Source organism: Aotus nancymaae, unplaced genomic scaffold (assembly GCF_030222135.1).
Source record: "Aotus nancymaae isolate 86718 unplaced genomic scaffold, 86718_ANA_hifiasm-v0.15.2.pri h1tg000062l, whole genome shotgun sequence".
Classification (NCBI taxonomy): Eukaryota; Metazoa; Chordata; class Mammalia; order Primates; family Aotidae; genus Aotus; species Aotus nancymaae.
Window position 1 is genome coordinate 28176944 of NW_026988476.1, and position 17148 is coordinate 28194091.

General features: G+C 36.2%; 1 protein-coding gene across 2 annotated transcripts in view; it reads left to right on the top strand.

The window, feature by feature from the left end:
• Nucleotides 1–16394, top strand: part of ACTR10 (actin related protein 10) — a 30375-nt gene extending 13981 nt beyond the window's left edge. For both annotated transcript variants that reach the window (XM_012450973.2, XM_012450974.2), the window contains exons 7-13: nucleotides 27–106; nucleotides 4274–4309; nucleotides 7519–7598; nucleotides 7674–7747; nucleotides 13177–13258; nucleotides 14289–14490; nucleotides 15968–16394. In XM_012450973.2, the coding sequence (XP_012306396.1) occupies nucleotides 27–106; nucleotides 4274–4309; nucleotides 7519–7598; nucleotides 7674–7747; nucleotides 13177–13258; nucleotides 14289–14490; nucleotides 15968–16149 (736 nt within the window). In that variant the 3' untranslated portion in view covers nucleotides 16150–16394. The remainder of the gene's footprint in view (nucleotides 1–26; nucleotides 107–4273; nucleotides 4310–7518; nucleotides 7599–7673; nucleotides 7748–13176; nucleotides 13259–14288; nucleotides 14491–15967) is intronic.
• The last annotated feature ends 754 nt before the right edge of the window (nucleotides 16395–17148 follow it).

Below are 17148 nucleotides of genomic sequence, written 5' to 3' on the forward strand. Positions count from 1 at the left end.
CCAGTAACTTTTTGTTTTAATTTCAGAGAGTTGGAAACTCAACTGTTAGAACAATGTACTGTTGACACAAGTGCTGCTAAAGAACAGAGCCTTCCCTCAGTAATGGGTAAATTCATTTTAAGTTGTTTAGGAGTGGTTTACACTCTCTTTTTATTTCTTCAACTTATATTTTAGTCTTTGCTCCATTGCATGGTTATTCTCTTTTCTCCCCATGCCACTCTCATGGCACTACTTCAACTATAAGCTCACCATTGAACTTTTAATCACCAAATTCAACAGCTGGATTTTAGTCAGCTTTTCTAGAACCTTTGACATTGTGGATCATCGTGTACTTTTGGTATGCTTTATTCTCCTTGGCTTTCAGGATTCTTTTCCTTAGTGGTGGTCTGTTATTTCTCCAAATATTCCTCTGGATTCCTCTGCTCTTGCTTGCTCTACTGATACTCCACTAGGGATCTAGTGTTGGTTCCTTCTTTTTCTCTACTGGCTTTTTAAATGTGATCTCATCTACTCCCATGACTTCTACATCTGCATGTTGTTGATTCTCAAATGTGTCACTGGCCCTGATCCTCCTCCTGAACTTGATATTCATATTTCCAACTGATTGTTAGAGACTATGCATATCTCTAGGCACCCCAAACTTAACATTTCCAAAAGTGAACACCTTATGTCTTTCCTCAAATACATTTCAATTATAAGATAAAGATGATAACATCTTCCTTGTCTCCCATTTTACAAAACTGGGAGTTATCATAGCCTTTCAATTCTTCCTCAGAAATCTCTTTCAGATCTCATTTTTCTCTCTCTTTTTTTTTAACCTTCCACATCACTGAACATCTGAGAGCAAATTGTTTTAATCTAGGCCCTCATTTCTTGCTTGGATTATTATAGAAATCTACTCTCTGGATGAATTCGGTCTGTTTCACACTGTTGCCAGGAATAACTTTGCACAAAATATTTTTATTTTTTTGAGACAGGGTCTCACTCTGTTGCCCAGACTGGAAGGCAGTGGTGTGATCTTGGCTTACTGCAGTCTCCACCTCCTGGGCTCAAGCCATCCTCCAAACTCAGCCTCCTGAGTAGCTGGGACTGCAGGCATGAGTCACCACACCCAGCTAATGTTTTCTTTTTTGGTATTTTTTGTAGAATGGGGTTTCGCCATGTCACTCAGGCTGGTCTCAAACTCCTGAGCTCAAGCAGTCTACCAGCCCCGACTCCCAAAATGCTAGGATTATAGCCTGAGCCACCCTGGCTGGCCAATTTTTCACAAAATAAATATAACTACATTGCTTTTTTGCTTGAGAATTTTTGTAAGGTCCTACAAGTTAAAATCCAAATTATCTGTTTGATATAAATGTTTCTTCAAAATCTGACTGCTCTGCCTCTTATCCTTGGATCACTAAACTTTATCCATTGCTCCTTATTAAAGCTACAGTAAATTTCTTATAGTTGTTAACGGACTGTGAGTCCTAGCACAGCTCTGTGCCTTAATTTATCCTATTTGTTTCCCTAGGATGTTTTTCTTTGCCTAATTGGGTTTTTGATCCCTCTGGATGACTCAGCTGGAATGTCATCTTAAGGATGAAGCCTTCCTCATCTTTCCTAAGCAGAATAAATTGTTCCTCTCTGTTAAACCCTCAGCAGTAATTTATCCTAGCATATATGACACATTCTTATTTGCCTGTTTCCCCAGGAGACTTTGAGGATCCCTGTCTTATTTATTTTTCAATCTGTAGCACCTAGTATAGTGCTGGGGCATTGAATATATGTTGGAAAGGCAGGTTTTCAGGACACTTAGACTTGCTTATGTTTTCCTGTTGTTCCTTATTGGTAGGTAAGATACTAGCATTTTTCATTCTGTAGATCCACTTATAGCTCTCAAGTTCCAGATTACATTGTTATGTCTTAGCATATTCTGGTGACAGGTAATTTATAAAAGGTCTTCAAATATAATAAATTCAGTATAGCATCCTAAGATGTTCTTTGTAAAGGTCTTTAAACCCAATATACTTCCATAAAATTATAAACAGCACATTCTTGGATATTCTTTTTCTAGTCAACCTTCTTGGACTGATTCTGAGTTTTCCCTTTAATTCACCTCACAATCTGAGTCTGTGAAAGCCATGAAGTCCTACAAAATTGTGGAATCAAATCATATCAATATTTGCTGAAGCAATAGAATCAGAAATGTAAACACAGCCAGGCGTGGTGGCTCATACCTGCAGTCCCAGCACTTTGGGAGGCCAAGGCAGGTGGCTTACGAGGTCAGGAGATCAAGACCATCCTGGCCTACATGGTGAAACTCCATCTCTACCAAAAATACAAAAATTAGCCAGGCATGGTGGTGTGCACCTGTAATCCCAGCCACTTGGGCGGCTGAGGCAGGAGAATTGCTTGAGCCCACGAGGTGGAGGTTGCAGTGAGCCGAGATCGAGCCATTCCACTCCAGCCTGGGCGACAGAGGGAGACTCCATCTCAAAAAAAAAAAATGCAAACACATTTAAAATGTCTCTTTTCCTTCCAGGTTCTTAGCAAAGATTACATGCAAGTCTGAGATATACTTGAGTATCCTAAGTGAATTTTGAATGAGCCTCTTTCATTTAGTATTTAGAACTTAGTTTAAAAAAGAATTGGCCAGGCTCGGTGGTTCAGGCCTGTAATCCCAGCACTTTGGGATGCCGAGGTGGGTGGATCACCAGAGGTCAGGAGTTCGAGACTAGCTTGGCCAATGTGGTGAAACCCTGTCTCTACTAAAAATGCAAAAATTAGCTGGACAGCGTGGTGGTGGGTGCCTGTAATCCCAGTTACATGGGAGGCTGAGGTAGGAGAATTGCTAGAACCGAGGAGACAGAGGTTGCAGTGAGCTGAGATCATGCCACTGCACTCCAGCCTAGGTGACAGAGCAAGACTTTGTCTTAAAAAAAAAAAAAGTAACTCAAAAAGGCTAACCTAGGTACACTGATTGGAAAAATGTACAGTTTATATACTAACATGTTATGTTTCTTATTCTTCTAACTGAAATTTAAATGATTTTTTAGACCCAGAGTCAGTGAGTGCCTCTTGTTTCTATTCTAGTTTTTTGTTTGTTTTGTTTTGTTTTGTTTTGTTTTTGAGATGGAGTCTTGCTCTGTCTCCCAGGCTGGAGTCCTGTGGTGTGATCTTGGCTCACTACAACCTCCACCTCCTGGCTTCAAGCAATTCTTCTGCCTCAGTCTTCTGAGTAGCTGGGATTACAGGTGCACACCACCATGCCTGGCTCTTTTGGTATTTTTAGTAGAGATGGGGTTTCTCCATGTTGGTCAGGCTGGTCTTGAACTCCTGATCTCAGGTGATCCGCCTACCTCAGCCTCCCAAGGTGCTGGGATTACAGGTGTGAGCCACCGCACCCGACCCCAAGGTTAAAAATTCTTAGTTTAGAGGCTGGGCACAGTGGCTAACGTCTGTAATCCCAGCATTCCGGGAGGCTGAGGTGGGTGGATCATGAGGTCGGAAGTTCAAGACCAGCCTGGCCAACATAGTGAAACCCTGTCTAGTAAAAATTAGCCGGGTGTGGTGACGGGTGCCTGTAATCCCAGCTACTCCAGAGGCTGAGGCAGGAGAAACACTTGAACCTGGCAGGTGGAGGTTGCAGTGAGCCAAGATCTCACCACTGCATTCCAACCAGGGCAATAGTGCAAGACTCTGTCTCAAAAAAAACCCCAAAATTCTTAGTTTAGAAGACTTAAGATTAGAAAATTTTGTTTCTGAGACAGATTTTTGGCAACAAAATTATATAACAATGGTAACATATCCAAACATTCACTTTCCAAGGGCTCCCTATATCGCGTGGAGATAGATATACTTGGTATCCTTATGAGAACTTTGAGTGAGCCTCTTTCATTTAGTATTTAGAACGTAATTCAAAAAAGAATGAATAGGTACTTTCTCACTCATTTTGTAAATGTCACCTTTACTTTGAAGGACAAGATTAAAAGACTGTGGTTTTTTAAAAATATATATTTGGTTAGCACATTACTGACAACTATTTATTATCACAGGAAAGATAAACTTGAAACTTCAGTTTTTTGCTTCAGTTTCCATGCTTTGTCTTGGCTTTGAATGATGATATTTCTTCCCTTAAAGCAAACTTAATTTTTTTGTTAGACTTTTTGAGAAAACATAGTAGTTGGGTTTTTAAATTTTTTTCTGATTTGAAAAATATAAATGTGAAGGCAATTTAATAGACTATTTTTAATTGTTAATAAAGTTTTATAATTCTAAATATTTATTTTAGGTTCAGTTCCAGAAGGTATCTTAGAGGACATTAAAGGTAAACTAAGTTCTCATTTTTGTTCCTTTCACCTTAAGTGTTATTTTGGAGGGCATATGCTTCTAAACATTTACAAAGATAGAAAATATATTCGTAAAATAATATCCTAAAAGTATTTAATATTTAGGCTATGGGATACTCTAAGTAAAAATTCCGATTTCTTTTTTCACACTTAGGGAAGCTGTGGCATGGTCATGATGTGTTAATGAAGCAGCTTCTCAATTGTATACAGAGTACACAGGGTTACCAGGGAACTAGTAGTTTGCACAGTGTGAAAGAACAGTTAAATTGCTTAAGAAAGCCACTGATTTGATGTAGTATAGTCTTTAAATATTTTTATTAAAAAATTCCGGAATTGTGACCAAAGTACTACACAGTACATTGGATTCACCTAAGTGAGATTTATTGCTTCTACTTTGCTAGAGTGAATTTTTATGATAATGTTCAAATTGGTTTTCTGGTATTTTTATTCATAAAAGAAAATACATTTAAAATATAATCTTCAATACTTGGCATGTCATTAATGTTAACAATTTAGGATGTTTAATAGATAGACAGTAATGGATTTTAGAGTTAAATGAGACCTGGAGATAATCTAATACAGTTGGAGCTCTGAAATGTTAAATTATTTATTCAGTGTCACACAGTAGGTAGGGCTAGAGGTAGGACTACAAAATAGATCTTGCTTTCCATTATATTACCTGATATCTTTTATGTGTTTTAATTACCTAAAATCTTTCCAATTGTTATGAAATTTCAAGCATTTGTAATGCTTATTACAGTAGCTCAAATAATACAGAAATATCTCAGGTAAAATGGTTTTCTTTCCTCTCTTCCATTTCTGTCCTCCATGATATAACAATTGTTGACCATGTGGAGTGTTACCTTTTCATATGACCTCTAACCTGTGAAAATATGTTTAACTCTTCCATTAGTCAAGGAGACATCACATCAGGTTGGCAAAAATTTGAAAGATATCTGGTATTAGTGAGATTGTAGGAAAATGAATGTTTATTGCTATTAGTAAGGGTTGCAAACTAACCTTTTTGGAACGCAATCTGGCATATTTATTAAAATTCCAAGTGTGCATCCCATCTAAAAAGGGAATATTGCATGAAGTTTGGTAACTTCATTATGAGGAATGTCATGTAGCTGTTGAAGAGCTAGAGTATTGATTTGGAAGAAGGTCTGTAATGTTAAGGAAGAAAGCATATTGCTGAAAGTATATACAGTGGAAACCCTTTCTGATAAAAACAAATAAGCAGGCTGGGTGTGGTGGCTTGCCCCTGTAATTCCGGCATTTTGGAAGGCCAAAGTAGGTGAATCACTTGAGCCCAGGAGTACAAGACCAGCCTGGACAACGTGGCAAAACCCTGTCTCTACAAAAAATACAAAAATTAGCCAGATGTGGTGGTACAGACCTATAGTCCCAACTGTTTAAAGGGGCTGAGGTGGGAGGATCACTTGAGCCTGGGTTCTGCCAGTGGAGGCTTCAGTGAGCTAAGATCAGACCACTGCACTCTAGCCTGGGTGACAAAGCAAGACTCTGTCTCAAAAGAAAACAAAAATGAAAACTAATATGAAGCATACACACATTGATTGTATTGTGTCATCTTGAACCCCGGAGGCAGAGGTTGCAGTAAGCCAAGATCTCGCCATTGCACTCCAGCCTGGGTGACAGAGCAAGACTCTGTAAATAAACAAATCTACAAAAAATTAGCCAGGCATGGTGGTGCACCACCTGTAGTCCCAGCTACTTGGGAGGCTGAGGTGGGAGGATCACTTGAATCTGGGAGGCAGAGGTTGCAGTGAGCTGAGGTTGCGCCACTGCACTCCAGCCTGTGTGAGGGAGTCTTGACTCCATCTCAAATTAAAAAAAAAAAAAGATCTCAAGGCTAGGTATTTACTTTGCTTAAGTAGTCACAAAAACTTGAATAAAATATAAAATATATAAGTAACTTTAGCGCCTAGCTCACTGTCTAGCATAGTAACATTATGAATTCTCAACATGTGTTTTGAATTAGTGAATGAAATTCACTATATAATGTATTTTGAAAAGAATTGTATATAATAGATGTATATCATGTATCTATGCATTATATCATATTATACATACTTTTCATAATATATATAGCTAACATGCTTTACAAGTAATATAACCAAGTTGTCAGATTTCTTGCATTTAACATCAACTTTGTCTCTACTTTGAAAAAAGTATTTAATCCTTAACTATCTCAAAATACTTTTAAGTAACTTATAAAAGGTACTTTGCAACAGAAAGAATTTTTTAAAGTTTTCAAAATGCAAAAAGTAAAGTAATATAGTAGAAAGAAACTGGTAGTGTTGGGGTATGCTAACAAGGAACAATCATGACAAAAAGCCCAAAACTAAGGAGTGTTACATTGCAACTAAGAGCAAAATTTGGTATTGTACCAATTACACGCCTGTAATCCCAGCACTTTGGGAAGCCGAGATAGGTGGATCACTTGAGGTCACAAGTTCAAGACCAACCCAGCCAACATGGCGAAACCCCATCTCTACTAAAAATACAAAAATTAGCCAGGTATGGTGGCAAACACCTGTAATCCCAGCTACTTGGGTGTCTGAGGTATGAGAATCGCATGAACCCCGGAAGCAGAAGTTACAGTGAGCCAAGATTGCATCACTACACATCAGCCTGGGCAACAGAGTAAGACTCTGTCAAAAAAAAAAAAAAAAGGCATTGTGTTCTGGCCAACCAAGATTTTTATTAATTTTATTTCCCTTTTTTCCAATTGCTTTTTGGTAACATCTTTTCACAACAAGATTCTTTAAAAAGGATCAGAGAGATGAGGAGAAAGAAAATCTGGTTTAAAGAAATATGCTATTCAGTAAGAATAGCTACATTTTTATGATGCTAACATTAATTTTTATTGTAGCTCTCCTTATACAAGAAATATAAAATAACAATTTCCTCAAAGGATTTTTTTTAAATGAGGTTTTATGCAAGATAAATGTACGACATGTCTTATGATACCTCGGTCAATGAAAACTTTCTTTTTATGAATAAATTATTGTTAGCTAGCTAAAGATGGGAATAGAGTTTATAAAATCCAAAGGAATAGATGATTAGCATGTTTACTTGAATAGAATTGTTTTCACTGGGTTGTAGGTTCACTCTTCAATTATAATCAACTAGCCATAACAAGGTCTCCTTTTCTTCCTTTAAGTGCGTACTTGCTTTGTAAGTGATCTGAAGCGAGGACTAAAAATCCAAGCAGCTAAATTTAATATTGATGGGAATAATGAGGTAAGTTAAAAAATGATGCAACTTTTTGCAAAGGTTGCAACGTGTGGACTTATGTTTATGATATTTATATTTCAGCGTCCCTCACCACCCCCAAATATTGACTATCCATTAGATGGAGAGAAGATTTTACATGTCCTTGGATCAATCAGGTTAGATCTTAATTTTTATGGGCAAAGTAGTAAACTAAAATAAACTTTTGGCTTTTAAAAATATTGGTATGAGCCTTTATTTCACCAATGCCAATTTAACAGTTAAGTATTTTTTGTTAAGCCTCTTATTCATAATTCATTTTATTCAGCTTTTTTTTTTGAGACAGGTTCTCACTCTGTTGCCCAGGCTGGAGTGCAGTGGCACCATCTCGGGTCACTGTAACCTCCGTCTCCTGGGTTCAAGCAATTTTCCTGCCTCAGCCTCCCAAGTGGCTGGGATTACTGGTGCCTGCCACCATGGCTGGCTAATTTTTGTATTTGTTTAGTAGAGGCGGGGTTTCACCATGTTGCTCAAGCTGGTCTTGAACTCCTGACCTTGGGTGATCTGCCTGCCTCAGCCTCCAAAAGTGTTGAGATTACAGGCATGAGCCACCGTACGCAGCAGCTTTTTAAATTTTTTTTAAAAAATTATCTCCTATTTATCAGTGTCATTGAGAATTATTTCAGTTAACGAAACTAACCACTCTTTGAAATGGAGCAGGAAGTATGATACTTTAAAACAGAGATTAGCAAAATATTTCAGTAAAGGACCAGGTAGTAAATAGCTCAGGCTTTATGGTTCCATATGATCTCTGTTGCAACCACTCAACTCTACAGTTGGAATACAAAATTAGCCATAGATAATATGTAAATGAGTGAGCATGACTGTGTTCCAGTAAAACTTTATTTGCAAAAACAGGTGGTGGCTGGATTTTATTCTCAGGCCATGGTTTGTTGACTCCTGCTTTAAAACTTTTTGTTAGAATGAATGCGTTATTCCATAAAGTCTCAGTCTTTATGACTTAGTAATTGACTTTTATTATTCATTTGATTATTCTGTCTGATGACCCAATATAAGTTGTTGTTAAGGACTTACATAATCATATTAGTAACGACATTTGTTTATAACCCCACTTTATAAAATTTATATTATAAAAGTTTCCTTGTAAAATATAAGGTCAGAAGAAGAACAGAAATAATTATTATGTAACATATTAAACATCCTATTAGGTTTTGAGTTAATTAATGTAGAGGTGGAAGTATTAAAAGAATGAACATAAATATACAGAAGTTAAAGACAATGGTAGGACAGGGTAGCAAAAGAGTGAGAATGTAGTACTTTTTGCTAGCTATTTTTATATCATTTTAATTTCTTATTTAAGTTGTATTTATTAAATTATTTTTAAAAATTTTCTCCTGATTGTTTATTGGATCACAGTATAAGAGAAGAAGATAACTATTTAAGGAACTGCAGAGACCAGGCATGATAGTTCACACTTGTAATCCCAGCACTTTGGGAGGCAGAGGTGGGAGGGTATCTTGAGCCCAAAAGTTCAGGACCAGCCTGGTCAACATATTGAGACCCTGTCTCTACGAAAAAAAACTTTTTTTTTTTAAGTAGCCAGGTATGGTGGTACACACCTGTAGTCCTAGTTCTTCAGGAAGCTGAGTTGGGAGGATTACTTGAGCCCAGGAATTTGAGGTTACAGTGATCTATGATTATGCCACTGTACTTCAGCCTGGGCAACAGAGCAAGACCCCCATCTCTTTTGTTGTTTTATTTAAAAAAATTTTTTTGTAGAGATGGAGTCTCACTCTGTTGCCCAGTTGGTCTCAAACTCCACTCAAGCAGTCCTCCCGCCTTGCCCTCCCAAAGTGTTGGGATTACAGGCATGAGCCACTGCAACCAACTCCCCATCTCTATTTTCTTTAACAAAAAAAAGGAAATTCAATGAACGTGAAATTTTTGGTTCCAAAATAATAGGAAAATGTATTGTGAATAAAGGAAGCCACTATGTCTTACATTCCAAACTCAACTAATTTAGGTTTGCTAACATGTTTTTTCTACCAAAAGATCTAGTTCCATTGAACCCTTCTAATTAGACACAATACCGACGAGTAGTTGATTGGTAAATCAAGAGAAGGGCTATTTAAAATAAAGGGCCGGCCAGGCGAGGTGGTTCACACCTGTAGTCCCAGCACTTTGGGAGGCCAAGGCGGGTAGATCACCTGAGGTCAAGAGTTTGAGACCAGCCTGACCAACATAGAGAAACCCCATCTCTACTAAAAATACAGAATTAGCCGGGTGTGGTGGCTCATGCCTGTAATCCCAGCTACTCGGGAGGCTGAGGCAGGAGAATTGCTTGAACCTGGAGGTGGAGCTTGCATTGAGCCTAGATCGTGCCATTGCATTCCAGTCTGGGTAACAAGAGCAGAACTCCATCTCAAAAATAAATAAATAGGGACCATTATAAAAAATTATATACTAAACATTTTATTTTAACTTAAAATTTGTGTGTATTTATAACTTTTTTCTAAGAACTTTTCTTTGAGGCTAAGTCTGCTTATAGAGTTCTGAGTTAAAATTATATAAACCCGTAATTCATAATTTATGATTTCCAGCTTTTTTTTTAATAAGTACAGTGAGAGCTTCAAGTTACTAGGAATCAGTCTTGGTACAGAATCCATCTAGTTAGCCAGGCATGTTGGCTCATGCCTGTAATCCCAGCACTTTGGAAGATTGAGGCGGGCAGATCACTTGAGGTCAGGAGTTCAAGACCACCCTGGCCAGCATGGTGAATACCCATCTCTACTAGAAATAATAATTTAAAAAAACAGAATCCATCTAGTTATTTTCTTCTAGACTTTTACAGTTGTGTCACCTATGTTACAAATACTTTAATAATTATCTTGTCTTTCCAAAGCTTTCAACATAGTTTTTATAGAAAGAACAACTTGTTTTCTACCTTAATATTTCATTGGTTAAGTAATAATTGTTAAGTTATATAATTTTACTATCAAGTCAGCTGACAAAAGATTCGGAACAAGAAGAGTGACTCTTTGTAAGTATGCAACTTAACTGGTGAAAGAAGTCTGCAAGGCATAGTGGCAAGCGGCTGACCAGCGATGCCTGTTCAGCATACTGCAGGCCTCAGTTAGTATACTTTAGTGGTGAAGTGAAAAGAATTAGCTAGTAGATTGAGTCTCATGAAGAGAATTTTGGTTTTGAAAAGGACTTTTTAAAGCTTCAAAATAGTTATATATAATATCCCAATTTTATAAAAAACAGAGTTTATACCTGCATATGTATAGTTAATTTTGTATTGCATTGGTTAGGATTTGGTTTGGCCACAGTTATACAAACCTGAACATAGTTGCTTCAACAAGTTAGAAGTTTATCTCTTGTTTAAAAGAAGTCCAAAGTTGTGGGGGCTCATGCCTATAATCCCAGCAGTTAGGGATGCCAATGCTGTTGGATCGCTTGAGCCCAGATGCAGTGGTTACAATGAGTCAAGATTGTACCATTGCATTCCAGCTTGAGCAACAGGGCAAGATCCTATTTCAGAAAGTTAAAAATTAAAAGAAAAGAAGTTCAGAGGTAGATCATCCAGGGATGATATTATCGTCTCATATTAGAGACCCAAACATCTTTCCATCTATCATCTCTGGGATGTAGCCCTTATCCTTGAGGTCCAGGATGGCTGCTCAAGTTGTAGCTACCATGTCTTTATTTCAAGCAAGTAGTGCTAAGAAGGGAAAAGAAGGGAAAGAAGAAAGTGCTTAACTCTTAATTAAAAGTCCAACATAGGCCGGGTTTGGTGGCTCATGCCTGTAATCCCAACACCTTGGGTGATCGAGGCAGGCCAGGAGTTTGAGACCAGCCTGGCCAACATGGCAAAACCCTGTCTCTACTGAAAATATACAAAAAATTAGCTTAGTTTGGTTGCACAAGCCTGTAATCCCAGCTACTTGGGAGCCTGAGACATGAGAATCACTTGAACCTGGGAGGCTGATCTGAGATCAAGCCACTGCACCGAGTGAGACTCTTGTCTCAAAAGGAAAAAAAAAAGTCCCACATATTACTTCTGTCTCGATCTCATTGTCTGATATGTAACTACATCTAATTGCAAGAGAAAGTGGTTTTTTGTTGTTTTTTGCTTTTTTAAGAGATGAGGTCAGGCTGGTCTCAAACTCCTAGACTCAAGCCATTTCGCTGCACTGCCCTTAGCCTCCTAAAATCCTGAGATTATAGGCATGAGCCATTGCACCTGGCCAAAGGCTGGTAAATTATAGTGTTTTAACTAGTGGGATGGGGTGAGAGGCACAGTATATCTGGCTTTAAAATGGAGTTTTATCTTTTTTTATTTTCAAATAATACAGATTAACAGGCAGTTACAAAAGATAATACAGAGAGGTCCCATATACCCTTTCAGTTTCTTCCAATGGTTAAACACCTTATATAACTATAATATGATATCAAAACTAGTAAATTGCCATAAAGTATATGTAAGTTCTGTGTTATTTTATCGTGTGTAGATAAAATACAACTACAACAATGGAGATAATAGAACTATTGCCAGACACAGAAAGAAAAATACTTCTTGATCTCACTTATATATGTGGAATCTAAAAAAAAGTCAAGTATCTAGAAACAGAAAATAAAACAGTGGTTGTTAGGAGTTGAGAGGGGAAGGAAATGAGGAGAGAGTCAAAGGACACAAACTTGCAGTTATGAGTGATGAATAAGCCTAGAGATCTAATGTATGGCATGAGGACTCTAGTTAGTAACACTGTATTCTATACTGAAAATTTACTAAGAATAGATTTTGGGTGCCCTTACTACCCACCCCCCAAAAAAAAAGTAACTATGGAAGGTGCTGGATAGGTTAATTAGCTTGAATGTAGTAATTACTTCACTATGTGTGTGTGTGTATATATATATATACCACACACATAGATATATACATACACACACCACAAGTTGTATTTATATACATCATGTTGTATATATAAACATTATATTGATACCTTAAATATAATTTTTAAAGATATAGAACTCTTTCATCACCACAAAGATCTTCCTCATGCTACCAAAAAGTAATGAGTGATTTTAATTTGAGAATTAACTGGAAAATGGATGTTTTATTAGGGAACTGGTGATCTTTGTCTTGTATTAATTTAAAAAACAACGAAATGGCGGGGGGTGGCTGCTTACAAATCTCTTGTATCACTGGCTAATCTGTTTGTTGAATCTTACTTTTACAGAATACTGTTTCTTTTCTCTTATTAGGTTTGGGGAGTTATAATTGGACACAAAATAAATGTAAACCTATACATAATAATAGTAACAGCTAATAACTTAGAGAATGCCTCCTATATGCCAGATCCTGTTCTGTTAACTCATTGCATCTTCACCTCAACCCCTGTGAGGCAGGCATTGTTATCCTCCCCATTTACAAATGAGAGCACCTTGTATTTTAATAATTATTCTGTGGTAATGTAGTATTGGTACTTAAAAATATACTATGTAAATGGAAATAATGGTATATTCTGTGTCATATTGTAATATGTGACACCAATAGAATGCTCTCTTTTTCAAATCCCATTAGAGATTCGGTTGTGGAAATTCTTTTTGAACAAGATAATGAAGAGAAATCAGTTGCCACTTTAATATTGGATTCCCTTATACAGGTATTTTATCTTGTCATAAAATTCCCTTTATTATCACAATCCTTTAAAGAAAAATTGTAAATGTTATTTTAGGCAACTAGCAATCCTTGTCATATATTATTTTTAAGAATAAAGAAATTTGGGAGCTGGGTGTTTGCTTTTAAATACCTTGTGTCAGCAACTAATCTGCTTGTTGAATTTTATTAACTTTTACAGAATATGGTTCCCTCTTTTAACTTTTTAAACTTTTATTTTAAAATTTTATAGTTAATAAGTTTTACTTTGGCACTGAGAAATGGTATCTACAACATTCCAAAGCCCAGGATAATGAGTGTCATGGATATGTGCATTATTTTAAGAACAGGGACCAGATTTTTATTTTGTACCTAGTGTGGCTTGTAGTTTCTACCAGTTCAGGGTTGTATAGTATTCAGTTTTAAATTCCACAGGACATATGGTAATAATATGTTTCTTTTGTTTAATGACTATGTAATTATAGGACTTCATGTGAAATACCATTGCTTTGGCAGATACTGTTTACCTTTAGGGCTCCATTCATTGAAGGACCTTATCATTGTTAATTCTTAAAGAGAACTGATGTAGAAACATAATTTTTCTAGAAGTGTTATCTTCCCACTTAACATCTGACACTGTGAATACGCCTTAGAAAAATGAAATTTCCACATACTTCCCTTACCCCAAAAAAGAGAAGTTATTTCTTCTCATGCTCTTTGCCCAAATTAATCATTGCTACCCTGAAAATGACAACACTTACATATTACTGCCATATGCCTTATGGAATGTAAAATCCTATGCTATTAGAGTCGAAAATATCTTAAAATCTTTGAAGTTGTATGTATATGTTTGGCAGTATTTTCATAGTGCTTATATTCGCTATGTCAAAGAAACCTTGCTGTGGCCCTTTTTATGATACAAATGATCACCTATTTAATCTGTAGTACATACTTGTGTATATTTTCTTAAGTTCAGCCAAGCATTATTTGTACAGTTCAGAATAAAGCCTTCTTTTTCTCTTTCTTTTTAATAACAGTGTCCAATAGACACCAGGAAGCAACTAGCAGAGAATTTGGTAGTCATAGGTGGCACTTCTATGTTGCCAGGATTTCTCCACAGATTGCTTGCAGAAATACGATATTTGGTAGAAAAACCAAAATATAAAAAAGTTCTTGGCACTAAGACATTTCGAATTCATACTCCACCTGCAAAAGCTAACTGTGTGGCCTGGTTGGGAGGTAAGACTTTCACTTTTAAAATATAATGATTATATAGTAATTGGTCTCTGAATGACACTATTAATGGATATATTATAATAAATCATTCAGGGTTCAAAATTGTCCATTTTATAAATAGAAATAACATTGACTTTTTCTTAAACTATATTAATTTTCAGAATTTTTATCTATTTCTCTCGGCATTTGAACTGTGATACTAAGTAAACTTCCTCATTTAAAGTCATCCCTCAGAATAGTGAAAGCTTTGAATTTATTCTAGTGATGCTACCATTTCTTAAAACATTTATTTTAATGTCTTCCAAAGCTAGTGAGCCATGTATGAAAATTGATCTCTTTGTTTTATAACTATACTTTTTTGTGACTGAGTTCATTAAATGTTTTAAGTAATGATGGTTTTACCGAAATAAGCAAATAACCTAATAAGTACAGTTGACCCTTGAACAACATGGGTTTGAATTATGTGGGTCTACTCGTATGCAGTTTTAGAAAATATGTTGGAAAAATTTTTGGAGATTTGCAACAATTTGAAAAAACTCACAGACAAACCACGTAGCCTAGAAATATCAAAAAAAAATAAGAAAAAGATACGTCATGAATGTATAAAAAATATATATGTAGATACGGTTCTGTTTATGTGTTAATTGACTATGTTATTGGTACGACTTCTCAGTCAACATTAAGACTATTAGTAGTTAAGTTTGGGGGAGTCAAAAGTTATGCATGGATTTTCAACTGCTTGGGGGTCTACATCCCTAATCCCTGCATTGTTCAAGGGTCAGCTGTAACTATGAAGGGAAAAACAATCATGAATGTGTACATTTATGTATGTTCTGATATGTGTTTTATGATGCAGTTAGAACTAGTAGGTATCAGGATTGTACATTCAGAGAGAAAAAGTAGTGTGACATTTTTAAATGAATGTTATATTATTTCTTGTAAAGTAGAATTTGGTCAAAACATAGGACAAACTGATTTGATCTAGGACAAACTGATTTAGTAACTGAATTATATTTAAGACTGCCTTGTGGGTCTTAATGAAGTCTATATTGAATATAGAATTTTAGCACATTATAATGATGTTTAGTGGGTTTTGCAGTACCATTTTATTTATTGATATGTAACCTTAGTTGTGACAGAGAAAACTAAGAATCTTACTGATTGTATTTAAACAAAGTTGGAAATACCTCCCACCCCACTCTATCTCACTTGCTTTTAAATGCAATAATACTTACTACCATATTCACTATTATCTGTGAAAGGCCATTTAAATTACTTTAACACAGGAGTTATGGCATACTCTATTATTCAAAATATAAAATAAAGAATGGCTTCATTGGAATTACTTTGAAGATTGTGGCTATGCATTGCCGAATTTTACCAGTCCACTCTTGTCATATAGTGAAGTAGATGTATATGTACATAAAGCTTTCTGGTAAAAGTTTTCATCTTAGCTATAAAAAATATTTTTGTCACACAGGGGCTATTTTTGGAGCATTACAAGATATACTTGGGAGCCGTTCTGTTTCAAAGGAATATTATAATCAGACGGGCCGTATACCTGATTGGTGTTCTCTCAATAACCCACCTTTGGAAATGATGTTTGATGTCGGGAAAACTCAACCACCTCTGATGAAGAGAGCATTTTCCACTGAGAAATAAAAGTTTGATTAAAAATCAACCTTGCTTTATTTCAAATGCTTAATCAATTATAAGCAAATTGTACAAAGCATGTAGAATGTTTTGTTATAGAGGACTATAGTGGAAGTGAAAGCATTGCTGTGTTTACTCTTTGCATTAATATTTAATTCTTTTGACTTTGTTTTCTTGTGTAGTGGTAAAATGGTAGCTGGTGCTTATTGAGATTTGTTGTATTTATATCAATAAAGTACAGTAAAGCAGTTTGATTTTGGAAGTTTGTTATGTAGCTTGTTTTTCAAAAAGAATATTATTTCTCCACAGTTCACATAACCTGTTCTGGTATCATTAATTTTATTTCTAGCAGTTACTCCATTTAAAACATAAATCATGTTAACCATTACCTGTTATTTCAAATACTAACATGGGTCCATTAAAAAAAACATTTTTTTTTGAGATGGAGTTTCGCTCCTGTGGCCCAGGCTGGAGTGCAATGGCACGATCTTGGCCCATCGCAACCTCCACCTCCTGTGTTCAAGTGATTCCCCTGCCTCAGCCTCCCGAGTAGCTGGGATAACAGGCATGCGCCACCATGCCTGGCTAATTTTTTGTATTTTTAGTAGAGACAGGGTTTCTCCACGTCGGTCAGGCTGGTCTCAAACTACCGACCTCAGGTGATCTGCCCTCCTCAGCCTCCCAAAGTGCAGAGATTACATGCATGAGCCACTGTGCCCAGCCCTTAAAAAGTTCTTTATTTTGGTACTTCGGTGTCCATATTATAATAATGTTTTTCCAGAAATATACTTGATCTTTGGACTGAGAATGTTTGCTAATACAGTCAGGCATTTGTTAAGCAAAGCGTGGAAATGTTCACTTTTTAACTTTACAGTTTCTTTTATGAGCAATTCTATATTTCTAAGAGAAAAGATACTTCATTTTTATATAAAGCATTTTACAACTGCTTTGTAAAAATGCATTCATAATGCCATTAATCTTTGCTTTTGTGCTTTATATCTTCTCAGG